Raw genomic sequence first — 26,558 nt, 5'->3', positions numbered from 1 at the left:
CTGCGCCACTGTGACGCCCATTTGCGTCGACTTTCTGGATAATTGAAAATGGATGTTTCCATTTCTTGTGTAGGTTCATGTATTGCCTTGCATGTTTACATTGGATGGACAATTAAATCAACATAACGATGAATTCATCGTAAATGCTCGTATCAGTGATTTTCAATACTGTTTTGTAAGATTGAGACACAAGGAACCGCAGATGCTGGAATCATGCTTATAACGCAAAGTGCTGGAGTAATTCAGTGGGTCGGGCAGCATCTCTAGAAAACACAAATAGGCATCGTATTGGGTCGGGACCCTTCTTGAGACTGGCTTTAAACTGGGTCTGGAGTGAAGGGATCAAGAACTATCTGATAAAGATTATTTTTTGTGTTATCATGCGCAAACACTGAGTTGGATGATCAGCCATGATCATATTGAATGGCGGTGCAGGCTCGAAGGGCCGAATGGCCTACTCCTGCACCTATTTTCTATGTTTCTATGTAACACGGGGTTTTCACATGGTTAGCACATTTTCTTTTAACCTTTTGGAAGAGATTTATTTTTGTGCCAATTACCTTGTTTCTTGGTGCATCTTAGTTTGAGATTCACCAGTAAAACCATCCTTGTGTTTTATGCTGGCTAGTTATTATAACCTTTCTTCAATGCTCTTATTTCTAGTGAAATTAATGCGCGCTTGGATGCTGTTGCTGAAATCCTATCATCGGATTCCATCGTCCTGGCGAAGACCCAGAGCTTGCTGTCTAAACTCCCTGATCTGGAGAGAGGAATCTGTAGCATTTATCACAAAAAGGTACATGTGCATGTCGAGAGTGAGCCGGGTCTCAGTTTGTCCTTGAGGAGTTATCTCTAGTACATTATTAGGAAAGAACAGATTGATATGTGTACAAGTATCTATGAGTGAATGTTAAAACAACAAGATTTATAATTTCTTAGGGGCCTTTGGGATGTCAGTAAACTACTTTTTATATGCTGTAATTTTTGTAGTATATTACAGCAATATCCTCACAGCAATGTTATTAGGATCAGGTACCATTTTTAATTGAGAAGTAAATGATAGTCAAGGATATCGAGAGTACTCTTAGAAGCACTTACATTTTGTGGGGGGGAATTGGTGCTTTTACTGGAAATTGGGTTAGGTTGGGTAGGCATGCAGGTGCAGCAGGCAGTGAAGAAAGCGAATGGTATGTTAGCATTCATAGCAAAAGGATTTGAGTATAGGAGCTGGGAGGTTCTACTGCAGTTGTACAGGGTCTTGGTGAGACCACGCCTGGAGTATTGCGTACAGTTTTGGTCTCCTAATCTGAGGAAGGACATTCTTACCATAGAGGGAATACAGAGAAGGTTCACCAGACTGATTCCTGGGATGTCAGGACTTTCATATGAAGATAGACTCGGCTTGTACTCGCTAGAATTTAGAAGATTGAGGGGGGATCTTATAGAAACTTACAAAATTCTTAAGGAGTTGGACAGGCCGGATGTAGGAATATTGTTCCCGATGTTGGGGAAGTCCAGAACAAGGGGTCACAGTTTAAGGATAAAGGGGAAACCTTTTAGGACTGAGATGAGAAAAACATTTTTCATACAGAGAGTGGTGATTCTCTGGAATTCTCTGCCACAGAAGGTAGTTGAGGCCAGTTCATTGGCTATATTTAAGAGGGAGTTAGATGTGGCCCTTGTGGCTAAAGGGATCAGGGAGTATGGAGAGAAAGCAGGTACAGGATACTGAATTGGATGATCAGCCATGATCATATTGAATGACGGTGCAGGCTCGAACGGCCGAATGGCTGCCGAATGGCCTACTCCTGCACCTATTTCTATGTTTCTATGTTGAAAATCTGATTTTGCATGATTTTGTTTTATGATTAAACATGATTTGAAATTATTTAGGAATCACATTTAATGTGACTGCTACAGACTTCACTCCTTTTTTCGCCTTGAAACGAATGAATCTTCTCCCTGAATACATAAGAACTAGGAACAATGTCTGGGTTACATAGGGGTTTCATCAAAGCTAATCAAAGTTGGGCAGTGTGCGCAAGCATTGGGCCGAAAGTAAAATTATGCACAGCATTTTGACTTCCTATCTTGAGAAAGTTTGTTCATCAAGTATCAGCGAGCAAAATAAAAATAAAATCGCTAAAGAAGCCCATTCATTTTGTCATTTTCTCAGCAACCATGGATTAATTTACCACTAAATTTTACTTTCATGGAGGCGCTACAGGTCTCTTGTTGCTGATTCCATGAAAGGGAGGAACAGCTCTTTCCGGCAGCTGTCACTCTACTCAAAACGTACCTCGTCTTGTGCCATACAAAATTCATCAAAGTTAACAAAAGATGAAATGGTCCATGCATTGTGTAAAAGTAAAATTATGCACAGCATTTTTTTTTCCTATCTTGATCAGTTTATAATCCAGTTTGTAAACCAATGTAAAATAAACTGGTGCTAAAATGCCCATTCATCGAAAGATTGAAAATCAGAGTCATACAGCGTGGAAACAGGCCCTTTGGCCCAATTTGCCCACACTGGCCAACATGTCCCAGCAACACTTGCGTTGTGTTTGGCCCATATCCCTCAAAACCTATCCTATTCATGTACCTGTCTACTTTAACTTAAACGTTGCGATAGTCCCAGTCTCAGTAACCTGGGTGTAGGGGCCATCGAGTGCGCTTATCTTTCATTTTCCACAATGTTTTAACTTGAGCTGCAGATAATACTATTTTTCACGAGGACAGTACAGCGTTCATCGAGTATTGCAAATATAATTTGTGAATTGATGGCATTTTCCTGTTACCTTTTGGATGTTGAGAAACATTTAACAGCAACCAAAGGTTGTCTGTTTTCTTGCCAATTATCTACAGAAAGTCGAGGCATTAAAAGGGGTCTCTGTGTAAATTGGTCAGCAAGTGGGAAAAATGCTAGGCATTCCACGTTAAGACTCTTTTACAAAAGTTTTTCATACAAGGATATTAGTTGAGGAAAAATATAGAAACAAGTAACTGCAGATGCTGGTTTACAAAAGAACGTGGTGCTGAAGCAACTCTGAGCCAGGAGAACATCAGTCTGAAGAAGGGTCCCGATCCAAAAAGTCTCCAGAGATGCTGCCTGACCCGCAGGGTTACTCCAGAACACTGCACAGTCCATCATGTGTAATGACCTTCCCACCATTGAGGGGATCTACAGGAGTCACTATCTCAAAAAGGCAGCCAGTACCACCACAGACCCGAACCATCCTGGCCGCACACTCGTTTCTCTACCATTGGGAAGAAGATATAGGAACCTGAAAACTGTTAACATCTGGGTGCAGGAACAGCTTCCACCCTCCAACCATCCAGCTATTAAACTGCAACCTCCAAATAAGCTCCAAACTATATAGACTTGGTGGCATTGTTTTTGTGTTTGCACTATTATTGATGCTTATTATGGTGTTTACTGAGTACTGTGTGTATATATCTGTTATGCTGCTGCAAGTAAGAATTTCATAGTTTTGGGACACATGACAATAAAACACTCTTGACTCTTCACTTTGTCTTCCTTTGCTGAGGAGATATTGGGTGCAACTGTGTTCCCCTTTTCACAGATTATATATCATGCCAAGAGCTTCTGTGTTGGTGCATGTAAAGTGTGGAGAATGTTAGGGCTTGGGCAACATTCATCGACCTGTACATCAAATTGCCAGCAGAAGAAACCAATGAAGATGATGAAAGAGTGAAAGGGAACAATCCCTGTAAATTATTCAGATAATGCCTGCAGTTTGCTGAGGGAACAGTGTAAATCCCCACGTCTATCATGGTTCAGCTGGTATCTGACCGTCTTCAAATCGATAGGTTTTGTTTTAAGTTTAGTTTAAGCATAAGAACCGATCAGAATAGAGGAAGCCAAGCATCCATTGATATTTCTCTTTTGTTCCCTAATTCATGATGGATCTTCTACTTCAACTTTACTTGGAATTCTTATTCCCACGTGCCTTGATTCCTGTTGTGTAGTCTTAAATACAGTGAGTGACTGTGGATTCTTGGTCCTCGGGTATAGAGAATTTCAAATTAAAATCGTCTCAACCAACTGAGATACTCTTTTAGTTTAGTTTATTGATACAGCACAGAAACAGGCTCTTCGGCCCACCGAGTCCACAGCGACCCCCGTACACTAACACTATCCTACACACACTAGGGACAATTTATACTTGTACTAAGCCAATTTCGCTCATAATAAAAAAAATGGAGGAGGGCTGGGCCACCTGCATTGCAGAGTGAGGCCCAGCACAAATTGGAGGAACAGCAACTCATATTTTGCTTAGGTAATTTTTCACCCCAGCAGTATGAACATTGACCTCTCTAATTTTAGATAGTCCTTGCTTTCTCCCTCCTTCCCCTCCCCCTTCCCAGCTCTCCCACAAGCCTACTGTCTCCGTCACTTCCTTTTTCCCCGCCCCCCCCCCCCCCCCCCCCCCCCCCCCCCCCCCCATGACATCAGTCTGAAGAAGGGTCTTGACCCGAAACGTCGCCTATTCCTTCTCTCCATAGACGCTGCCTCACCCGCTGAGTTCCTCCAGCATTTTTGTCTACCTTCGATTTTTCCAGCATTTGCAGTTCTTTCTTAAACATTTTTAATATCTGGGGTACTTTTCCTTTTGAATAAGGACAATAGTGTGACATGCCATCAGACCCAGCAAATAAAACATAAGAAGCCACAGATGCCACCAATCTCAAGGTAAAACGCAGGAGATGGTGGGCAGATTGAGTGTCAGTTGTACAGAGGGGAGTGTTTCTAGTTCTGGTTAACAGTTGGTAATCTGGTTAACATTTTCCTGAAATTAATTACTAACTGGTTTTCTATCCACACGTGCTACCTGTTTTGCTGAGGCTCTCCAACAAATTGTTTTGACTGCAACTACTCTCAAGCTTGTCCAAGTCACTAACCAGTGCATGTTGATATTTCAGTGCTCCACGTGGGAGTTCTACCAGCTGCTCCGTACTTTGTCCAACCTGGAGGTGGGTTTCCAGGCTTTGCTTCCGGCTGCTGCGTCTGAGTTAAGCTCGTCTCTTCTGCGTAACGTTCTGTCGGAGCTGCCACAGCTGCTGAACCCTGTGCATCACTACTTGAAGATTCTGGATGAAAATGCAGCCAAGTACGTATAGCCAGAAAAAAAAGGCACATTTTTAGAATTTACTACTTGCCATTTTGATGCCGAATTAGCCAGGTGAATGAGTGGGCAACAACATGAACAACGTTGATTAGTACGGGTGTCAGGGTTTATGGCGGAGAAGGCAGGAGAATGGGGTTGAGAGGAAAAGATAATCAGCCATGATTGCATCATAAGGTAATAAGTGATAGGAGCAGAATTAGGCCATTCGGCCCATCAAGTTTACTCCACCATTCGATCATGGCTGATCTATCACTCCCTCCTAACCGCATTCTCCTGCCTTCTCCCCATAACCCCTGTCACCCATCCTAATCAAGAATCTATCTATCTATCTCTGCCTTAAATATATCTATTAGCTTGGCCATCGCAACCTTATGAACAATGTGGAAACCTTATGTACAAAATATAATATTGTCCATCAAGAGAAAAATTAACCTTGTAAATATAGTGTGATTGGAAAGTGTTGATATTCAAAGCCATCTGGGGATAGAAGGATGTGGGCAGGGTGTATGAGGTGGAATATTGGCCCTGATCTTGTTGAATGCTGGACAAACTGCCTACTTTTGGCCCAACTTCATGTATTTAGTCTAATTTAGAGATATAATGTGGAAGCAGGCCCTTTAGACCAAGGGTTCCCAACCAGGGGTAAATTTGCCCCCCAGGGGGTAACTGTTGCCTACCCAGGGGGTAAATTTGTTGATTCTGGATTTGTACATATTTTTTCTCATTGACTGACTGTGTTTGGTTCTGGTATACAGGTATCTGTTCATCATTAGTTGTTCATAAATAAGTGAAATAACATTGTTATGTGCTATTAAAGTTGCCAGTGGTAAACGGGACGAAAAAGGTTGGGAACCCCTGCTTTAGACCAATGAGTCTGATGATCTATGTTCTCCCTGTTATTCATCCTACACACTCGGTGCAATTTACGGGGAGAAATTAACCTACAAACCTACGATACGATATGATACGATAGAACTTTATTCATCCCCAGAGGGAAATTGGTCTGCCAACCGTCATAATGCAAAACAAGGTACACAAAAACTCAAAATTAAAATTAAATTAGAAATGGAAACAGAAGAAAAGACAAGCGAGTGTTGTCTGAGCTGCCGTGTGCACAGCGCCTTCACCGGAACAAACAAATGTAGACTTATCCCCTGGGCAGAGGATTCTAAATTAGAGTGCCCCCCCCACACACTGGGTCCTCCCTTTGTTCTCCCACTGTCCCTCACAGGCCGGGTCCCCATTGCTCTTCACCGCAGTCCCCCCCCATGCCATGAAACCTTGCACCTATTTGGAATGTGGGAGGAATCGGGAGCACCCGGAGAAAATCAACACTGTCACAGAGCGAGCGTGCAAACACCGTACAAACAGTACCCGTGGTCAAGATCGAACCGGGGTCTTTGTAAGGTGCAATTCGACCACTGGGCTGCCACCATCTGTTTTTTTTCTGTCCTGTGTTTTTTTTTTCCGCCTTGGATTGTGAGTGAAGCACATTGCTTAACACAAAAGTGTTTTCAGCATGAGTGCTAGAATCTGGCAGTGCTGGAGCAGATTGGAAATGTTCATCCCAGGAAAAAGCACAGACAATAGAATGGTGGTCATTTGCAGAAACTGATGGGTGCAAGCATCGACTGAAAAGAACCAATTGCTGCTTGTTTCCTGGCCTATACCAGTCCGGGTTCAGCAAATGAATTGCAATCCTCATTTAAAGCTCTCATCATATCTTCACCTTAGTTTCACAATCATATACATTCCCTTCCACAGCTCCTTGTTCGCCCTCGATAGAGAGTTAATAATAATAATAATACATTTTATTTGCGGACGCCTTTCAAAGTCTCAAGGACACCTTACAGAAATTAACAGGAGTAAAAAAACATATAGTCGGAGTAAAATAAATAGTAAGGACATCACCAATACACAAATTAAAGACAGAATTCGCTCCAAAGACAGAAAATCAAAAACACAATGTGAAGAGAGAGCAGCGGCAGCTAAACCGCGCTAGCGTCCACTCTCCCTTCTGACAGCCATCATGGACACAAACTAACATATTCACTCACAAACAAAAAATCATCCCCCCACAATGGTTACCCACTCATCTCATAGGTGGGGCACAAAGTCTCCAGAGGTTTCCGTTCAGGTTTCCTAAGCGGGACAGGGGCATTAGTTTACCCTGCAACTGAAACACTGCGAGTTTCTAACTATAAATTAAATACAACAATACAAAAGGAATTACTGGAGATGATATAATAAATGGAATAAAAACAGAAAATGCTGAAAAAACTTGCCACGTCATGTATCTTCTGTGGAGAGAAGATCTATTCTTTCAACTGTCCGATCAATGCCTTTTAACCAGAATACGCTTTACACATATAAATTCAAGCGTTCATTTAATGGTTTCAACGCCAGCAAAAAAATGGAAAGGACTTTTTTCCACTTAACAGTTCTATTTCTTTTAGATGGACAACTATTATTGTGTCTGCCCTTTTGGATGTAGGATGGAAATTTACTATTTTGTTTTTCCTTTCCCTCCCCAATCCATCCGCACAATCTCTTGATGGGTTTTCCAAAATACCTCTGGCTCATTTTTCAAAATAATAGCCAAAGGTGTTAATCTCACTGTTGCTATCGTAGTTGCTGCCTCAGAAAGGCAGCCAAAATCATCATGGACCCACACCATCCTGGCCACACACTCATTTCACCATTGCCATTAGGAAGAAGGTATAGAAGCCTGAAAATTGTAACATCCAGGTTCAGGAACAGCTTCTTCCCTGCAGCCATCAGGCTATTAAACACAACGACGAATAAGCTCTGAGCTCTGAACTGCAAAAGACTATTTTTATTATTGCACTATATTTGTTATTTATTGAACTTTTTTTTCTCTCCCCCTGTTATGTACTATGTTTACACATTCTGTTGTGCTGCAGCAAGTAAACATATAAACATAGAAAATAGGTGCAGGAGTAGGCCATTCGGCCCTTCGAGCCTGCACCGCCATTCAATATGATCATGGCTGATCATCCAACACAGTATCCTGTACCTGCCTTCTCTCCATACCCCCTGATCCCTTTAGCCACAAGGGCCACATCTAACCCTCTCTTAAATATAGCCAATGAACTGGCCTCAACTTCATTCTGGGGCAGAGAATTCCAGAGATTCACCACTCTCTGTGTGAAAAATGTTTTTCTCATCTCAGTCCTAAACGATTTCCCCTTTATCCTTAAACTGTGACCCCTTGTTCTGGACTTCCCCAACATCGGGAACAATCTTCCTGCATCTAGCCCCTTAAGACTTTTGTAAGTTTCTATAAGATCCCCCCTCAATCTTCTAAATTCTAGCGAGTACAAGCCAAGTCTATCCAGTTTTTCTTCATATGAAAGTCCTGACATCCCAGGAATCAGTCTGGTGAACCTTCTCTGTACTCCCTCTATGGCAAGAATGTCCTTCTTCAGATTAGGAGACCAAAACTGTAAGAAATACTTCAGGTGCGGTCTCACCAACACCCTGTCAACTGCGGTAGAACCTCCCTGCTCCTATACTCAAATCCTTTTACTATGAATTTCATTGTCCCATCCGGGACATATGACAATAAAAACCTCTTGGCATTTAGCCTTCAATGACGAGCTAACAGAGGATGTTCAGTGTAATGCATATCGTTTTAAAAATGGATAATAAAAGTAAAACAATGAACATTTGAAATGACACTTTTAGCAGTGAGGATATGCCGTATTGTTAATTTATTAAAACATGTAGCGAGTTTTGTTTCAATTTTTTCGTTGCGGCTGCTCTAAAAACAAGAGAAGGCAGCACAATGGTGTAACCCGTAGAGCTTCTGCCTCACTGTGCCCAAGATTTGAGTTGGATTCTTACCTTGGTGTGGAGGTTGCACATTCCCTCTGACTGTGTTTTCTCAGTGTTTTACGGTCCTATCTATCCCAAAGGTGTGGAGGTTTTTAGGTTAATCGGCCTCTGTAAATTGTCCCTAACTTAATTTATTTTATGGTGACGAGTATCGAGGTACAGTGAAAAGCTTTTGTTACGTGCTACCAGTCAACTACCCAATTATAATCGAGCCATTCCTAGTGTACTGATGCATGATAGAGGGGGTAATGCTTAGTGCAAGGTGAAGTTCGATTAAAGATAGTCCAAGGGTCTCCAATGATGTCGATTGGCCGTTCTCTAGTTGGTGATAGGATGATTCTGATAACAGCTGGGAAGAAACTGTCCCTAAACCTGGAGGTGTGCGTTTTCACACCTCTGTATCTTTTGCCTGATGGGAGAGGGGAGAAGAGGAAATGACCGGTGAGACTCGTCCTTGATTGTGCTTGTGTCACTGCTGAGGCAGCGTGAGGTATCAATGGGAGGGAGGTTGGTTTATGTGATGGTCCGGGCTGCGTCCACAATTCATAGTAATTTCTTACGGTCTTGGATGGAGCTGTTCCCAAATTTGTATTTGTTCCCCAATTTGCAGGGTGTGGATGTGAAAGTACGATAACTGGTGTGAACAGGTGATCGATGGTTGGCGGGGTCTTGGCAGGCTGAAGGGCCCATTTCCACGCTGTATCTGTCAAGTAAAACTAAAATCTGAAATCTTTGCAGGTCCAGTGATAAGACGCAGCTCTTCAGAGACCTCACTGACTTCCCTGTGATTCAGCAACGAAAACAGGAGATCCAGGAGGTGTTTTCCCGGCTGCAACAGCATCGCAAGGATATTCGTCGAATTCTGAACAAACCATCTTTCGATTACATTACAGTTTCGGGACAAGAGGTAAATCAATGTTGATGAAAGAATAAGGTTATCCTGATTCTTACAAAGGAATTCACAGAGGTCCACTTTATCTCCTCTGTTGAGGCATCATACATTCAAATTTTGCTGAACTGAAAAATTAATGTACAACTTTCTACCTAAGAGCAATTTATGACAGATACTTCCTTCCTTACTTACTTACGACTTCCCCCGCCCGAGTTGCGGGGTTGAAGAGCTCCTGGAGCGGGGCCTACATCACTGCCCCGCGCTGCTTGGAATGGCCGCGGGACTCTGCGAGCGCACGCCGGGGGCTCTAACACCAAGAACCCGGTGTGCGACCTCGCACCACCCGGCATGGCTTTAATGGCCGCGGGACAATCGCCATCGCCAGCCGGGGGCTTTGACTTTGACTCTGACATCGGGGGGGGAAAGTGCAGTGGAGAGATAAGTTTATTTGGCCTTCCATCACAGCAATGTGATGGATGTTTATGTAAATTATGTTGTGTCTGGGGTCTATTTGTTTGTAATGTATGGCTGCAGAAACGGCATTTCTTTTGGACCTCAAGGGGTCCAAATGACAATTAAATGTATCTTGTATCTTGTACAGTCATGAGATAAGTCACAGTGATATTTAAGTTATGCAAAGAGTCACCACCTAAAGTGCGCAGACAAAGTTACAAGTATCCCGTTACAAATAACAAGTAAATGTCCATGTTTATAGTAAGTTGGAGCTGGCGGTCTGTTTCTTTTTTTGTTAAACATAGAAAATTGGTGCAGGAGTAGGCCATTCGGCCCTTCAATATGATCATGGCTGATCATCCAACTCGGTATCCAGTACCTGCTTTCTCTCCATACCCACTGATCCATTTAGCCACAAGGGCCATAAACTGCCTCTTAAATATAGCCAATGAACTGGCCTCAACTACATTCTGTGGCAGAGAGTTCCAGAGACACACCACTCTGCGTGAAAAATGTTTTTTTCATCTCGGTCCTAAAGGATTTCCCCTTTATCCTTAAACTGTGACGGCTTGTCCTGGACTTCCCCAACATCGGGAACAATCTTCCTGCATCTAGCCTGTCCAACCCCCTAAGAATTTTGTAAGTTTCTATAAGATCCCCCCTCAATCTTCTAAATTCTAGCAAGTACAAGCCGAGTATATCCAGTCTTTCTTCATATGAAAGTCCTGACATCCCAGGAATCAGTCTGGTGAACAATCTCTGTACTCCTCTAAGGCAAGAATGTCTTTCGTCAGATTAGGAGACCAAAACTGTACACAATACTCCAGGTGTGGTCTCACCAATACCCTGTACAACTGCAGTAGAACCTCCCTGCTCCTTTTCTGCATCACTTGCAAAAAATAAATTCAAAATCAGATCAAGGCCCTTCATCTAGATGTCTATTTTCCGTCACAGATTAGGGGTGCAGCAGTAGAGTTGCTGCCTTAGGGTGCCAGAGACCCGAGATCGATCCTGACTATGGGTGCTGTCTATACGGAGTTTGTATGTCCTCCCTGTGACCACGTGGGTTATCTCCGGATGCTCCAGTTTCCTCCCACACTGCAAAGGCTTACAGGTTTGTAGGTTAATTAGCTTTGGTGAAAGTTGTAGATTGTCTCTAGCGTGTAGGGTGGTGCTAGTGTATGGAGATTGCTGGTTTGTGTGGAATCGGTGGGCCACAGGGCCTGTTATTGTGCTGTATCTCTAAAGTAAACTAAGCTAAGATGCTGGCTGGCCCTCTGGCTTCCTTCCGCCAGTTGTTCTAAGATCATAAGGTCATAAGGAAAAGTCGAATTAGGCCATTCGACCCATGAGGTCCACTCCACCATTCAATCATGGCTGATCTATCTCTCCCTCCGAACCCTATTTGCTTGCCTTTTCCCCACAACCTATGACACCCGTACTAGCCAAGATTCTATCTATCTCTGCCTTAAAAATATCCACTGACTTGGCCTCCACAGCCTTGTGTAGCAAAGAAGTCCACAGATTCATCACCCTCTGACTAAAGACTCTGACTGTTCTCCTTAATTTTTGCTTTGTTCTTTACTTCTCTGAGACACTTGGCAACTGACATGGATCGAATCCCAGCATTAAAGGTCAGCGAGACTTCTAGATTATGATACAAAATACTTTGTTTTGTTTCAGTAAATTCATAACATGACGGTAATGGATACAGATAAATGTCAGGATGTTCTGCCATGCCATGTTCATATCTCCTAGTGCTGTTCATTGAGATACTCAGTGCAGAGAAGTCCTCCTTTTGTTGGGAGGAGGTTGCAATGATTAATGTGCAAGTACCGATGGGAAAGGAGTTACTGTATCTTGGCATTTATGACTGGAAATGTTTGATCCTGTATTTTGCAGATAACACTGCAGTACCATATTTGTTCTGAACAACTTGAGAGATGAAATGTTTGTCACTTCTCGTTGACTTCGAGAAGACTAGACAAGAATTATTATGTGATGTTGTGTTTATCCTCACTCTGTTTCTTTAAGCAACGTTGAGAGGTCTGTTTGTTAATTTTAAATATAAATGAGTCATACAGCGTGGGAACAGGCCCTTCGGCCCAACTTGCCTGTAATAACTAACTTGACTAACATGCCCCATCAGCACTCATCCCTCTTGCCTACGTTTGGCCCATATCCTTCTAAACCTATTCTATCCATGTACCTGTCCAAATGTTTGTTTAAACATTGCGATGGTATTTCCAATTAAGTTGACCATCTAGTTCTGAAATGAATGCACAAAATACATAAATTCTATTAAGTTAGCAAATGTAATCATATTGAGCTTGTATAGAATACAGATGATTTAGATAAGAGAGTATTGGAGGTGAAGTTTGAGTTGGCTGAAAAGCTTGTTATCTTCAATGACGTTTGACTTTCCATCTTCTGATTCCAGTTAATCCAAAAGTTGCATCTTGCTTTTGGCATTGATATGACCTAATTGTTCTTTTTGTTTTGAGTGTGTAAATGTCAGTTACTTTCAAAATACTTTCACAACGTTTTGAAGGATATGGGACTAAGGCGGGCAGATGGGATCCCTGTTGCTCATTCTCCCATTGCTCTCTCTACTGCCATCGCTGGCCGCTTAGGGAATTTCAACTGAGCTCTCGGGATACAGCGTGGAAACTTGCCGTTCGGCCCACCGAGTCCGAACCGACCAGCGATCCCCGCTCATTAGCACCATCCTACACCCATAAGGGACAATTTACATTTATTCCAAGCCAATTCGCCTACAAATCTGTACGATTTTAGAGTGTGGGAGAAAACCTTAGATCTCAGAGAAAACCCACGCGGGGAGAATGTACAAACTCCGTACAGACAGCACCCGTAGTCAGGATCGAACCCAGGTCTCTGGTGCTGTAAGGCAGCACCCCTACCGCTGTGCCACTGTGCTCAGCCTTCTGCCTTTTTCCGGAGTGAGGCACAGATCGGGAAATGACATCTTAAATGACACCCTTACTAATCAAAAATCTGTCAATCTCCGCCTTAAGAATACCCAATGACTTGTGGTTCATAAATTCTTAAACGATAGGAGCAGAATTAGGCCATTTGGCCCATCAAGACTACTCTGCCATTCAATCTGCATTTCGTTGTCTCTGTACTGTACACTGACAATGACAATTAAAGTTGAATCTGAATCTGAATCTGAATCTGAATCATGACTGATTTATCTTTCCCTCTCAACCCCATTCTCCTGCCTTCGCCCCATAACCCCTGACACCCGTACTAATCACCAGCCACAGCCATCTGTGACAATGAATTCCACTGAATGAAACTAGTGTGGTAGATTTCTTGCCCTGAAATCCTTTGGTGAATGTATATGAAAATACGGTAGCTTTGTCGTTGCCGTTACTGAGGCTAGATTTTACTTTTTAAGTTGCAAATATCTATTTCCCAGTTGGCATAGTGATCAGTGATTCAAGAGTCCAGCTGCCTGCCCACTAACTTGAGCACAACATGAGTGCATTTCCAAAGATTAATGATATAGGTTCATATTGTTTGTGATTATGAACAAGCTTTACTCGGATTATGAAGAGCTTGCTATTCTCGGGCTTAAGCAAATCTTGGGCACAGTGAGGCAGAAGCTCTACGGGTTACACCATTGTGCTGCCTTCTCTTGTTTTTAGAGCAGCCGCTACGAAAAAACTGAAACAAAACTCGCTACATGTTTTAATAAATTAACAATACGGCATATCCTCACTGCTAAAAGTGTCATTTCAAATTTTCATTGTTTTACTTTTATTATCCATTTTTAAAACGATATGCATTACACTGAACATCCTCTGTTAGCTCAAGTCATTGAAGGCCAAATGCCAAGAGGTTTTTATCGTCATATGTCCCGGATGGGACAATGAAATTCATAGTAAAAGGATTTGAGTATAGGAGCAGGGAGGTTCTACTGCAGTTGTACAGGGTCTTGGTGAGACCACACCTGGAGTATTGCTTACAGTTTTGGTCTCCTAATCTGAGGAAGGACATTCTTGCCATAGAGGGAGTGCAGAGACGGTTCACCAGACTGATTCCTGGGATGTCAGGACTGTCTTATGAAGAAAGACTGGATAGACTTGGTTTATACTCTCTAGAATTTAGAAGATTGAGAGGGGATCTTATAGAAACTTACAAAAGTCTTAAGGGGTTAGACAGGCTAGATGCAGGAAGATTGTTCCCGATGTTGGGGAAGTCCAGAACAAGGGGTCACAGTTTAAGGATAAAGGGGAAATCGTTTAGGACTGAGATGAGAAAAACATTTTTCACACAGAGAGTGGTGAATCTCTGGAATTCTCTGCCCCAGAATGTAGCCAGTTCATTGGCTATATTTAAGAGAGGGTTAGATGTGGCCCTTGTGGCTAAAGGGATCAGGGGGTATGGAGAGAAGGCAGGTACAGGATACTGTGTTGGATGATCAGCCATGATCATATTGAATGGCCGTGCAGGCTCGAAGGGCCGAATGGCCTACTCCTGCACCTATTTTCTATGTTTATATGTTTACTTGCTGCAGCACAACAGAATGTGTAAACATAGTACATAACAGGGGGAGAGAAAAAAAAGTTCAACAAATAACTAATATAGTGCAATAATAAAAATAGTATTTTGCAGTTCAGAGCTCAGAGCTTATTCGTCGTTGTGTTTAATAGCCTGATGGCTGCAGGGAAGAAGCTGTTCCTGAACCTGGATGTTACAGTTTTCAGGCTTCTATACCTTCTTCCTGATGGCAATGGTGAAATGAGTGTGTGGCCAGGATGGTGTGGGTCCATGATGATTTTGGCTGCCTTTTTGAGGCAGCAACTACGATAGCAACAGTGAGATTAACACCTTTGGCTATTATTTTGAAAAATGAGCCAGAGGTATTTTGGAAAACCCATCAAGAGATTGTGCGGATGGATTGGGGAGGGAAAGGAAAAACAAAATAGTAAATTTCCATCCTACATCCAAAAGGGCAGACACAATAATAGTTGCCCATCTAAAAGAAATAGAACTGTTACGTGGAAAAAAGTCCTTTCCATTTTTTTGCTGGCGTTGAAACCATTAAATGAACGTTTTAATTTATATGTGTAAAGCGTATTCTGGCTAAAAGGCATTGATCGGACAGTTGAAAGAATAGATCTTCTCTCCACAGAAGATACATGACCTGCCAAGTGTTTTCAGCATTTTCTGTTTTTATTCCATTTATTATATAATCTCCAGTAATTCCTTTTGTATTGTTGTATTTAATTTATAGTTAGAAACTCGCAGTGTTTCAGTTGCAGGGTAAACTAATGCCCCTGTCCCACTTAGGAACCCTGAACGGAAACCTCTGGAGACTTTGTGCCCCACCTATGGGATGAGTGGGTAACCATTGTGGGGGTTGATTTTTTGTTTGTAAGTGAATATGTTAGTTTGTGTCCATGATGGCTGTCGGAAGGGAGAGTGTACGCTGGCGCGGTTTAGCTGCCGCTGCTCTCTCTTCACATTGTGTTTTTGATTTTCTGTCTTTGGAGCGAATTCTGTCTTTAATTTGTGTATTGGTGATGTCCTTACTATTTATTTTACTCCGACTATATGTTTTTTTACTCCTGTTAATTTCTGTAAGGTGTCCTTGAGACTTTGAAAGGCGCCCGCAAATAAAATGTATTATTATTATTATTAACTCTCTATCGAGGGCGAACAAGGAGCTGTGGAAGGGAATGTATATGATTGTGAAACTAAGGTGAAGATATGATGAGAGCTTTAAATGAGGATTACAATTAATTTGCTGAACCTGGACTGGTATAGGTCAGGAAACAAGCAGCAATTGGTTCTTTTCAGTCGATGCTTGCACCCATCAGTTTCTGCAAATGACCGCCTTTCCATTGTCTGTGCTTTTTCCTGGGATGAACATTTCCAATCTGCTCCAGCACTGCCAGATTCTAGCATTCATGTTGAAAACACTTTTGTGTTAAGCAATGTGCTTCACTCACAATCCAAGGCGGAAAAAAAAACACAGGACAGAAAAAAACAGATGGTGGCAGCCCAGTGGTCGAATTGCACCTTACAAAGACCCCGGATCGATCTTGACCACGGGTACTGTTTGTACGGTGTTTGCAAGTATATTTAACTTCACAGTGATGGACTTTGAAAATGGGTTTCATTCCCAATAGTATGCAGTACGAATTATTGTTGTTAATTCTGGAAGAAAGCTATAATGGGTGTCAGGGGTTAATGGGAGAAGGCAGGAGAATAGGGTTGATAGAGAGAGAGAGATCAGCCATGATTGAATGGCGGAGTAGACGGGGCTCGAAATTAACGGTTGCCCGGGTGCCACTGAACACTCAAAGTGCCGCCGGGCAACCTAAACGGCGAGTCACTTTGCCCGGCTTGGCAACTTGGTTTATACCGAAGATAGACACAAAAAACTGAAGTAACTCCGCGGGTCCGGCAGCATCTCTGGAGAAAAGGAACGTGACTTTTTGTGTAGGCTACGGTTGTGGGAAAGATGCTAAGTGTGGCGTGACGGAAGGTCGGAGCGAATGACGGGCCCCCGCACAGCAGCAGCAGCGACGGCTCCATCTCCTCCTCCTCCCGCACCCCGCCCCGCCCGGCCTGATAACGGCCGCTGCTGCCACTCCGCCAATGGCGCTTTCAAAACAAACCCTTGGAGGAGGGAGGTGTCGGTCAGAGGCGGAAGTAGAGTAGGGGGGGGTTGTTGGAGAATGGATACGTGCCAAAACACTCTTGGCAGCCCTCACAGAAGCCTCGCGCGCGTGTGTGAGTGTGCGCATGCGCGCGCAACCGCCAAGATATTCTGTCCGCGGTCCCCTCCATATTTTGGTTGCGATTTCCGTGCCTGACAGGTGCTGTCCGAGGAGCGCTGGCCTTCCTTCCCACCTCGTCTGCCCCTTCCTCTCTCTCTCTTGTACGCCCCCCCTCCACTCCCCTTATCCTGAGACCCCTTCTCTCCATCCCACACTGATCCCCATTCCTGCCTCTATTCAGTCCTCACTGACATCCCCTGTGCTCCCCACTTCCCCCCCTCATCTATTCATCCTGCACAGATCTCCCTAGCCACCTCGCATTGATTCTCCTGCCACTCCCCATCAATCCTACACTGGTCCCCCAATTCATCCTGTACTGACCCTCCTTCCCATCCATCCTGCACTGCTCCCTCCATCCATCCTGCACAGATCCCCCCCCCATTCAACCCCACTGACATCCCCCGCACTCTCCCCTCACAATTTTACCTACTCCAACTAACACGCACTAATTCCCCTGCCTCAATCCATCCAATCCGCACCGATTGCCTTCTCAATCCCCCCACCCCCACCACCATCTATCCATTCACACTGATTCATACACCCCCCCCCCCCCCCCCCCCCCGACCCTATTGTGCTGGAAATGTCTTCAGAGCTAACATTGACTATGTTTGATAACGGAATGCAATCAAATATGTTTTAATTCCCGATGTTATTATTTGTTATTAATTAAATTGTGAACACGTGAAACATTAAAACCTCAGTGTTCGATTGTCACTGACACGTTATTACAGAATTCATTTTAATGGCAAATCAATGCTCTTAATATGGAGTATCAGTACTGTAGTTATTTAATGAACAACATTCACAACTATACGGCTGTATTACTTCTACAGTCAGTCATATACATCACAGATTTGGTCAGGAGATATTTCAGTTGAAAATGTAACGTTAATTTTGAAGTGGGAATGATGGAAAAAGCGTTCATCAACAATTTAAAAAAAAAAATGATGCTTACAAACTGGGTATCTTCATTGCCACATACATCTAATTTGAATGTCCGGTAATGTGGCGTCTTGACACCTTTAAATATATTACCAAACATTTGCTGCATTTATGTTCTTTGGCCATCTCTTGTTAGTTAGTGTAATGTTTCTCATGTCAGATGGGTATAGTCAGTTTTAACAGCTATTATCATAAAATGCCTTTAGAAAATTCCTTGCAACCTGTATATTTTGTTGTAGATAAATTATGTGGGAAGCGAGAGTGTTTCTGTGCCAATAGCAATAACGACCCATGCTATGGCCATGACATGATAATTTTCGGTCCTTCACAGAAAACATGCTTGCATCAATCTGTAGTGTGCATGGTTAAGCATATATGTTATCAAGGTCCAGGATTTATTGACACAGGTTGATCATACGCTGAATAATCCAACTACATTTTTGTTTGGAATTGGAGAGAAATAATAAAGTTGCATTAATTGCAATGTGTAAAAAGAGTTGAGATACCATATTATAATTTTAATGCATGTCATTGTGGTATATATCATGACTTGATTGGTGAATATGTTAGTTTGTGACTTTATTTGAAGCAGAAATAATATGTGAATGCTTCATTGAGCATAATTCCGACTGGTAACTAGGCACTTCGTCCGAGCACGCGTCATGCAAGCCATCTTAAATGACCACCTAAAATGTCATTTGGCAACCTAAAAAGCTGCCAAGGTTGCCCGGCTGGCAACAGAGAAATAAAGTTAAGCGAGAGCCCTGGTAGACTTGATGAGCCGAATGGCCTCATTCTGCTCCTATCTCATGAAAAAAGCAAATAGATAAAACACGCAAACCGGAAGAGCACAAGATCAGAGTTGTATAGATGGATGGATTGATGGATAGATGGATGGATTTGCAGCATCTGCAGTCTATTTTACAGCCATGGTTCAGCTGGCTAGTGTAAATATTCTGGTCCTGAGAACTGTAGTGTAGTGCAAAGGCATCACAAACTGTTGTGTTGATACCAACAACAATATAGTGAACCTTGCAATATTATAATACACCTTTGGGGTAGGAAAGCACCTTCCATTGTACTGTTGTTGCCACACCAACAGCATGCAAAGATAATTGTATGATTTGTATTTTATTTTCTAGTTTCTCGTGGAAGTGAAAAATTCCCTGCTGCACATCATTCCATCTGAATGGACAAAAATTTCCAGGTATGTAATATAGCAATTGTATTGTAGGTATATATTTAAAAAAATTACTATTGTCTGCTAAGAAAGTATTTGGAAATCAATGATGTTGTGAACAGTTAACAGGGCATCGGAGACGACCTCATTCTTTAGGGAACGGGGATTCCCCTCCTCGACTATAGGTGAGACTATCATCGGGGTCTCTTTTTACACCCGTAGCTCTGCTCTCAATCCCTATCCCTCCCACTCGTAACAAGGGCAGTCCCTCTTGTCCTCATCTTCCACGCTATCAGCCATCAAATACAACAGATACTCCTCCGACATTTTCGCCACATCCAACGTGATCCCACCACTGGCCACATCTTCCCATCTCCTCCCCTTTCAGCTTTCCACTGAAACCGTTCCCTCCGTAACTCCCTGGTCAATTCGTCCCTTCTCACCCAAACCACCCCCTCCTGTGGTACTTTCCCTTGCAACCCCCTTGACTCCATCCAAGGACCTAACCAGTCTTTCCAGGTGCGGCAGAGGTTCACCTGCATCTCCTCCAACCTCATCTATTGCATCCGCTGCTCTAGATCTCAGCTGCTCTACATTGGTGAGACCAAGCGGAGCGTTGGTGATCGCTTCACCCAACACCTCCGCTCAGTTCGCAATTTTTTTAAATTTCAAAATAGACTTTATTCGAGAAATAAATATATACAATACATACTCCATACAAAACACCATCCAACATTCTCGGAGACTGTACATACATTTAATCCAGTTTCCCCAAATCACAATTTCACCCCACACCCTTGCCACTCATGTGGCCCACTGGCGTGGAATCCCTTCCCTTAGTTTGAGGGGCGTCTCCACCACACCCTGCCCCCCATGTCCAGCAGCGGAAGGAACCTAGACTGTGGTCCTCCCTCACTGAGCCTTGGCATTGGCTGCACCGAGCTTCAGTGCGTCCCTCAGCACGTACTCCTGCAGTCTGCAACGGGCCAGTCGGCAACATTCCCTGACGGACATCTCGCTCCGCTGGGTGGTCAACAACGCTCGGGCAGACCAAAGGGCGTCTTTCACCGAGTTTACGACCTTCCAACAGCACTCGATGTCAGTCTCTGAATGTGTCCCTGGGAACAGTCCGTAAATCGCAGAGTCTTCTGTGACGGAGCTGTTTGGAATATACCGTGACAGGGACCCTTGCAGAACTCTACTGACTCTCTTTGCAAATCTACACTCTGCAAAGAGGTGGGCAACCGTCTCCTCTCCATAGCAGCCATCCCGAGGGCAACGTGCGCGGGTAGTGGGGTTCCGACGGTGCAGGCAGGATCTGACTGGGAGGATCACCTCTCCGGCAGCTAAGCCAACCAACCTGATCTCCCGGTGGCTCAGCACTTCAACTCCTCCTCCCATTCCGAATCTGACCTTTCTGTCCTGGGCCTCCTCCAAGGCCAGAGTGAGTCCCACTGTAAATTGGAGAAGCAGCACCTCATATTTCACTTGGGTAGTTTACACCCCAGCGGTATAAACATTGACTTCTCCAATTTCAGGTAGTCCTTGCTTTCTCCCTCTTTCCCCTCTCCTTTCGCAGCTCTCCCTCAGCCCACTGTCTCTGCCTCTTCCTTTCTTCTTCACGCCCCCACATCCCCACATCAGTCTGAAGAAGGGTCTTGACCCGAAACGTCATCTATATCTTCGCTCCATAGATGCTGCCTCACTCGCTGAGTTTCTCCAGCATTTTTGTCTAACTTGAATTTATGAGGTACTTCATCACGTTTCCAAAGCACTTCTAACAATCGATGCATGATTTTATCAGCTGTGCTACTTTCTGTTTGGACAAATCATGTGATAAGAGCAGAATTAGGCCATTCGGCTCATCAAGTCTACGCCATTCAATCATGACTGATCTATTTCTCCCTCCTAATCCCATTCTCCTGCCTTCTCTCCATAACCTCTGACACCCGTACTAATCACAAATCTATCTATCTCTGCCTTAAATATATCCATTAAATATACTCCACAGTTTCACCACCCTCTGACTAATGAAATATCATTCCTAAATAACGAAAAAGTTCAATAAATAACAAATACAGTGCAAATAACAAATAATAATATAGTCTTTTGCAGCTCAGAGCTCAGAGCTTATTCGTTGTAGTGTTTAATAGCCTGATGGCTGCAGGGAAGAAGCTATTCCTGAACCTGGACATTATAGTTTTCAGGCTCCTGTACCTTCTTCCTGATGGCAATGGTGAGATGAGTGTGTGGCCAGGATGGTGTGGGTCCCTGTTGATTTTGGCTGCTTTTTGTGGCAGCGACTACGATAGATCCCTTCGACGGTGGGTAGGTCAAAGCCGGTGATGGACTGGGCAGTGGTCACAACTTTTTGTGGTCTTTTCCGCTTCTGGATGTTCAAGTTGCCGAACAAGGCCACGATGCAGCCAGTCAGTATGCTCTCTACCGTGCACCTGTAGAAGTTTAGGAGAATCTTGAACATGAGGAATGATTATATAGAATTGTATAAGATCATGAGGGGAATGGATAGGGTAAATGCACAGAGCCTCTTGCCCAGAGTAGGGGAATCAAAAATCAGAAACATTGGTTTAAGATGAGAGGGGAAAGATTTTATAGGGACCTGATGGGCAATTCTTTAACATAAGAACGAGCAGCCAGAAGAGATAGTTGAGGCAGGTACTATAACAACATTTAAAAGACATTCGGACAGGTACATAGACTGGAAAGCTTTAGAGGATATAGGCCAAAAGCGGGCAGGTTGGACTAGTCTAGATGGGGCATCTTGGTCGGCATGGACAAGTTGGGCCAAAGGGCCTGTTGCCACGCTATACTGTATGTCTCTGACTCCATGGTAGCTCTGTTCCATGACAGTAAAAGCCTCACAGCAGCATTTCCAGTGTTTTCTTTTAAATATTATTTATCACGAACTTGTGATACGTTACTTTGGTAATTGGCAGCATTTTGTTAGGGTTTGAGGATGTAATTCAATCTTTTTATTTCCTCTCCACGTCATACAACTTCCTGCCTTGGGTGCCATTTTGAAGGTTACCCATGTAAATAGAGCAATCCTGCTTCTTGTGTTGTCAAATTAACCTAAGTACACTTCCAATCTCATTGAAAAGTATCTGAATCTTAAAGAGGCACAACTGAGCATAGGTAATCGAAATGCAAGGAAAGCTTCATATTTTAACCATGTATTTGATGCAATTGTCTTTACTGGTAAACCTAGTTTTACAGGAACGAACTGCAGATGCTGGTTCACACCAAATATAGACACAAAATGCTGGAATAACTCAGCGGGACAGGCAGCATCTCTGGAGAGAAGGAATGGGTGACCTACACCCTTTGGGAGAAGGAATGGGTGACGTAATCCAGCATTCTGTGTCTAACCTAGTTGTACATTTAGAAATCTGCCACGGGTAAAGTTTTCCAATTTGCATTTAAGCCATAAATGCATTTTTGCCATCAACTAACGCAAGTTAACCCAAAATATTATCTCTTGGAAATTTCTGCAGATACCAACACGCAGTAGTTTGACCGATTTGGTTAAACATTGCTATATTTAAGAGGGAGTTAGATGTGGCCCTTGTGGCTAAAAGTATCAGGGGGTATGGAGAGAAGGCAGGTACAGGATACTGAGTTGGATGATCAGCCATGATCATATTGAATGGCGGTGCAGGCTCGAAGGGCCGAATGGCCTACTCCTGCACCTATTTTCTATGTTTTTGTTTCTATTTCCATGCGATCTTTGGTGGTTTAAAAAAAAAAAGTATTATTAAATAATACGATTGATATTGTGTATTTTGACTTCCAATAAGCTTTTGATGAAGTATATAATAATAGACCAGCAAACTTGAAACTTATGGAGGTAAATGGATGGTGGCAATTTAGTTTTAAAAAATGATCTGAAGTTCTGGAAGCATACGGCGTGAATGGTTGTTTTAATTTAAGATTTTAGGAGTCCTTTGGGAGACGGTATTAGGACCATTATGCTTTTTACAATAGAAGGTAGACAAAAATGCCGCTGAGTTTCTCCAGCATTTTCGTCTACCTTTGATTTTTCCAGCATCTGCAGTCCTTTCTTAAACATTATGCTTTTTACACTGTATTTATGACCTGAACTTAAGTACAGTTTCTGCAAAATTGTATCGATGTGTGGGTGTTCAGTGTTTGACAAAGAATATGATTGTCAGAATCATGTCCGTGTGAGTAATTCAGATGGCAAATTCGAAGAAAGATTCAGTTGTTGACCACGCTGACCACTCTGACCTTCCTTTCATCGAGGGGATTTATTGCAGTTGCTGCCTCAAAAAGGCTGGCAGTATCATCAAAGACCCACACCATCCTGGCCACACACTCATCTCCCTGCTACCTTCAGGTTGAAGGTACAGCGGCCTGAAGACTGCAACAACCAGGTTCAGGAATAGCTACTTCCCCACAGCCATCAGGCTATTAAACCTGGCTCAGACAAAACTCTGATTATTAATAATCAATTATCTGTTATTTGTACTTTTATCATTTTATTTATCCATGTGTGTATATATTTATATTATAGTACATGTACACATTGATCTGTTTTGTAGTAAATGCCTATTATGTTCTGTTGTGCTGAAGCAAAGCAAGAATTTCATTGTCCATACATCAGGGACACATGACAATAAACTCACTTGAACTTGAACTTGCTTTGGGTGTTGACTTCCATATTCATTCTTATGTTTCTTTGTTATCGCCACAGCCCAATACAAAATGTAATTCTTATCCTTTCTTCCGCATGTATTTGATAAAATTATTTGGCGGCACGGTGGCACAGCTGCCTTACAGCGCCAGAGACAGGGTTCGGGTGCGTATCTGTACGGAGTTTGTACCTTCTTCCCATGACCTGCGTGGGTTTTACCCAGAATCTCCGGTTTCCTCCCTCCCTCCAAAGACGTGCAGGTTTGTAGGCCAATTGGCTTGGTAGCATTGTAAATGGTCCCTTGTGTGTGTGTTTGTATGATAGCGCTGGTGTGTAGGGATCAATGGCCGGCACGGACTCGGTGGGCCGAAGGGTCTGTTTCCTCTGGTATATTTTTCAATCATTTTTTGAAAGCCTTTGTTTGGATTGCACCACAGAGTATGGTTTACGGTATCATCTGCTCATTTGGTTAGTTGGAGTGAAAAATATTTTAGATTAAAAGCTTATGGAGAATGGGTTTTATTAGATCAGTAGCAGAAACTACTGTTATTTTTACACTAGCACTGCAAGAATGTACATGATTAAGTTATTGTGACCTTTAGCAAAGAATGTGTAATGTAGCCAGTTGGTTTTCTACCCAACAGAGATTGTATGTAAATCAAACATGTTTTGAAATTATATATTTCAGTTAACATTATTTGAATAAGGTTAATATTACTATTACATAATGTCCTTTGACCATTTGCCAAATTGCTGTGTTCTGTACACAAGATTATAGAAAGTCATACATCATAAAAACAGGCCCTTCAGCCCAACTCATACATGCTGACCAAGATACCCTTTCTAAGATAATCCCATTTGGCCCGTATCCCTGGAAGCCTTTCCTATCCAAGGTTTCAGTCTGAAGAAGGGTCTCGACCCGAAACTTCACCTATTCCTTCGCTCCATAGATGCTGCCTCACCCGCTGAGTTTCTCCAGTATTTTTGTCTACCTAAGTGTTTTTTAAATATCATTGTATCTATTAAATGTTGTTATTGCACCCCAGAGACTGAGTGTCCAGCTAGACTGTTGCCTTTATCATGTACAGTGCCCTCCATAATGTTTGGGACAAAGACCCATTATTTATTTTTTTGCCTCGACTCCACAATTTGAGATTTGTAATAGAAAAAAAAATCACATGTGGTTAAAGTGCATATTGTCAGATTTTAATAAAGGCCATTTTTATACATTTTGGTTTCACCATGTAGAAATTACAGCAGTGTTTAGAGAGCGTCCTGTCTGGGTCATTGAAATCAATGTAAACATCCACACGAACAGCATTGATTCTGTCTCCTGCTTCCTGCCTGCTACCCACAGAAAACAGTTGGACGGACTCTTGCAATTTCTATTTCTCTCTTTGATTTGCAAATCTATTGACCTTTGTTGAAACCGAAACAGATTAATTGATTCTTAGAGTCTTGCCAATGAACAAAGTTGTTTTTTTTCTCTTGCACGAAATCTCTGCTTGTTGAATCACATACATATTGTATTTTATTTTATATTTGGGAACCATTTGAAAGGAAGTAAATACTCCCCCCCCAAAAAAATGTTCCAGGCATATTTTTTGGGGATAATATAATATTGGGACATATTTCAGTGTGCAAAAGAATTGAAATCAGAATAGTTTCTATAAATACATAGCAATTCGTGCTAATTTAACAAATTTACATGACTGGTAAAATACAAGGCATATAAGCAGAAGTTTAATGCAGTGAAGCACTAGGTGGCAGGTTTTATCAGGTAGAATAAGGAAATACAATCAGAACTCAATGGCAGAGTTTTAAGTGGGTGCAAGAACAGACACTTAAGTGATAGGAGTAAAATTAGGCCATTCGGCCCATTAAGTCTACACTGCTATTCAATCATGGCTGATCTATCTCTCCCTCTTAACCCCATTCTCCTGCCTTTTCCCCATAACCTCTGACACCCGTACTAATCAAGAATCCAACTATCTCTGCCTTAGAAAAATATCCACTGACTTGGCCTCTTTTGTGGCAAAGAATTCCACAGATTCACCACCCTCTGACTAAAGACATTTCTCCTCATCTCCTTCCGAAAAGAATGTCCTTTATTTTATTCCAAGGCTATGATCCCTAGTCCTAGACTCTCCCGCTAGTGGAAACATCCTCTCCGCATCAACTCTATCCAGGTCTTTCATTATTCTGCATGTTTCAATTACGCCCCCCATGTTGTTCTAAACTAGTGAGTACAGTCTCTTCAAGATACTTGTAGAGGTAGCCACACAAATCTTTGAAGGTGGTAAAATAATACTTGTGTTACTTTAAAAAAAAAAACATGAAGGATCCTTGTACTAAAGGACACACAGTGCTGGAGTAACTCAGCAGGTCAGGCAGCATTTCTGCAGAGTATGAGTTGGTGACGTTTTGAGTCGAGATCCTTGTCTTCACTTTTAGAGGAACAGATTTTTTTTTAGAAAAGGATGTTATGCTGACTTTATAAAACACTTGTTTGATTTCCTGGGAGTTCATATTTCCGAAGAGCACTCCTGGTCCCAGAACACTGATGCAATCATAAAGAAAGCACATCAGCGCC

At 42.7% G+C, this 26,558-nt stretch overlaps 1 protein-coding gene across 1 annotated transcript in view; it reads left to right on the top strand.

Annotated features, from left to right (window-relative positions):
* Positions 1-26,558, top strand: part of msh3 (mutS homolog 3 (E. coli)) — a 236,998-nt gene that overhangs the window by 66,391 nt on the left and 144,049 nt on the right. The window contains exons 13-16 of the mRNA XM_055630464.1: positions 664-796; positions 4,945-5,132; positions 9,747-9,915; positions 19,253-19,317. Coding sequence (XP_055486439.1) covers positions 664-796; positions 4,945-5,132; positions 9,747-9,915; positions 19,253-19,317 — 555 coding nt within the window. The remainder of the gene's footprint in view (positions 1-663; positions 797-4,944; positions 5,133-9,746; positions 9,916-19,252; positions 19,318-26,558) is intronic.

Source organism: Leucoraja erinacea, chromosome 3 (genome assembly GCF_028641065.1).
Source record: "Leucoraja erinacea ecotype New England chromosome 3, Leri_hhj_1, whole genome shotgun sequence".
NCBI lineage: Eukaryota > Metazoa > Chordata > Chondrichthyes > Rajiformes > Rajidae > Leucoraja > Leucoraja erinaceus.
Note: the sequence above shows the minus strand (reverse complement) of the source record. Positions and strands in the feature narration are given on the sequence as shown.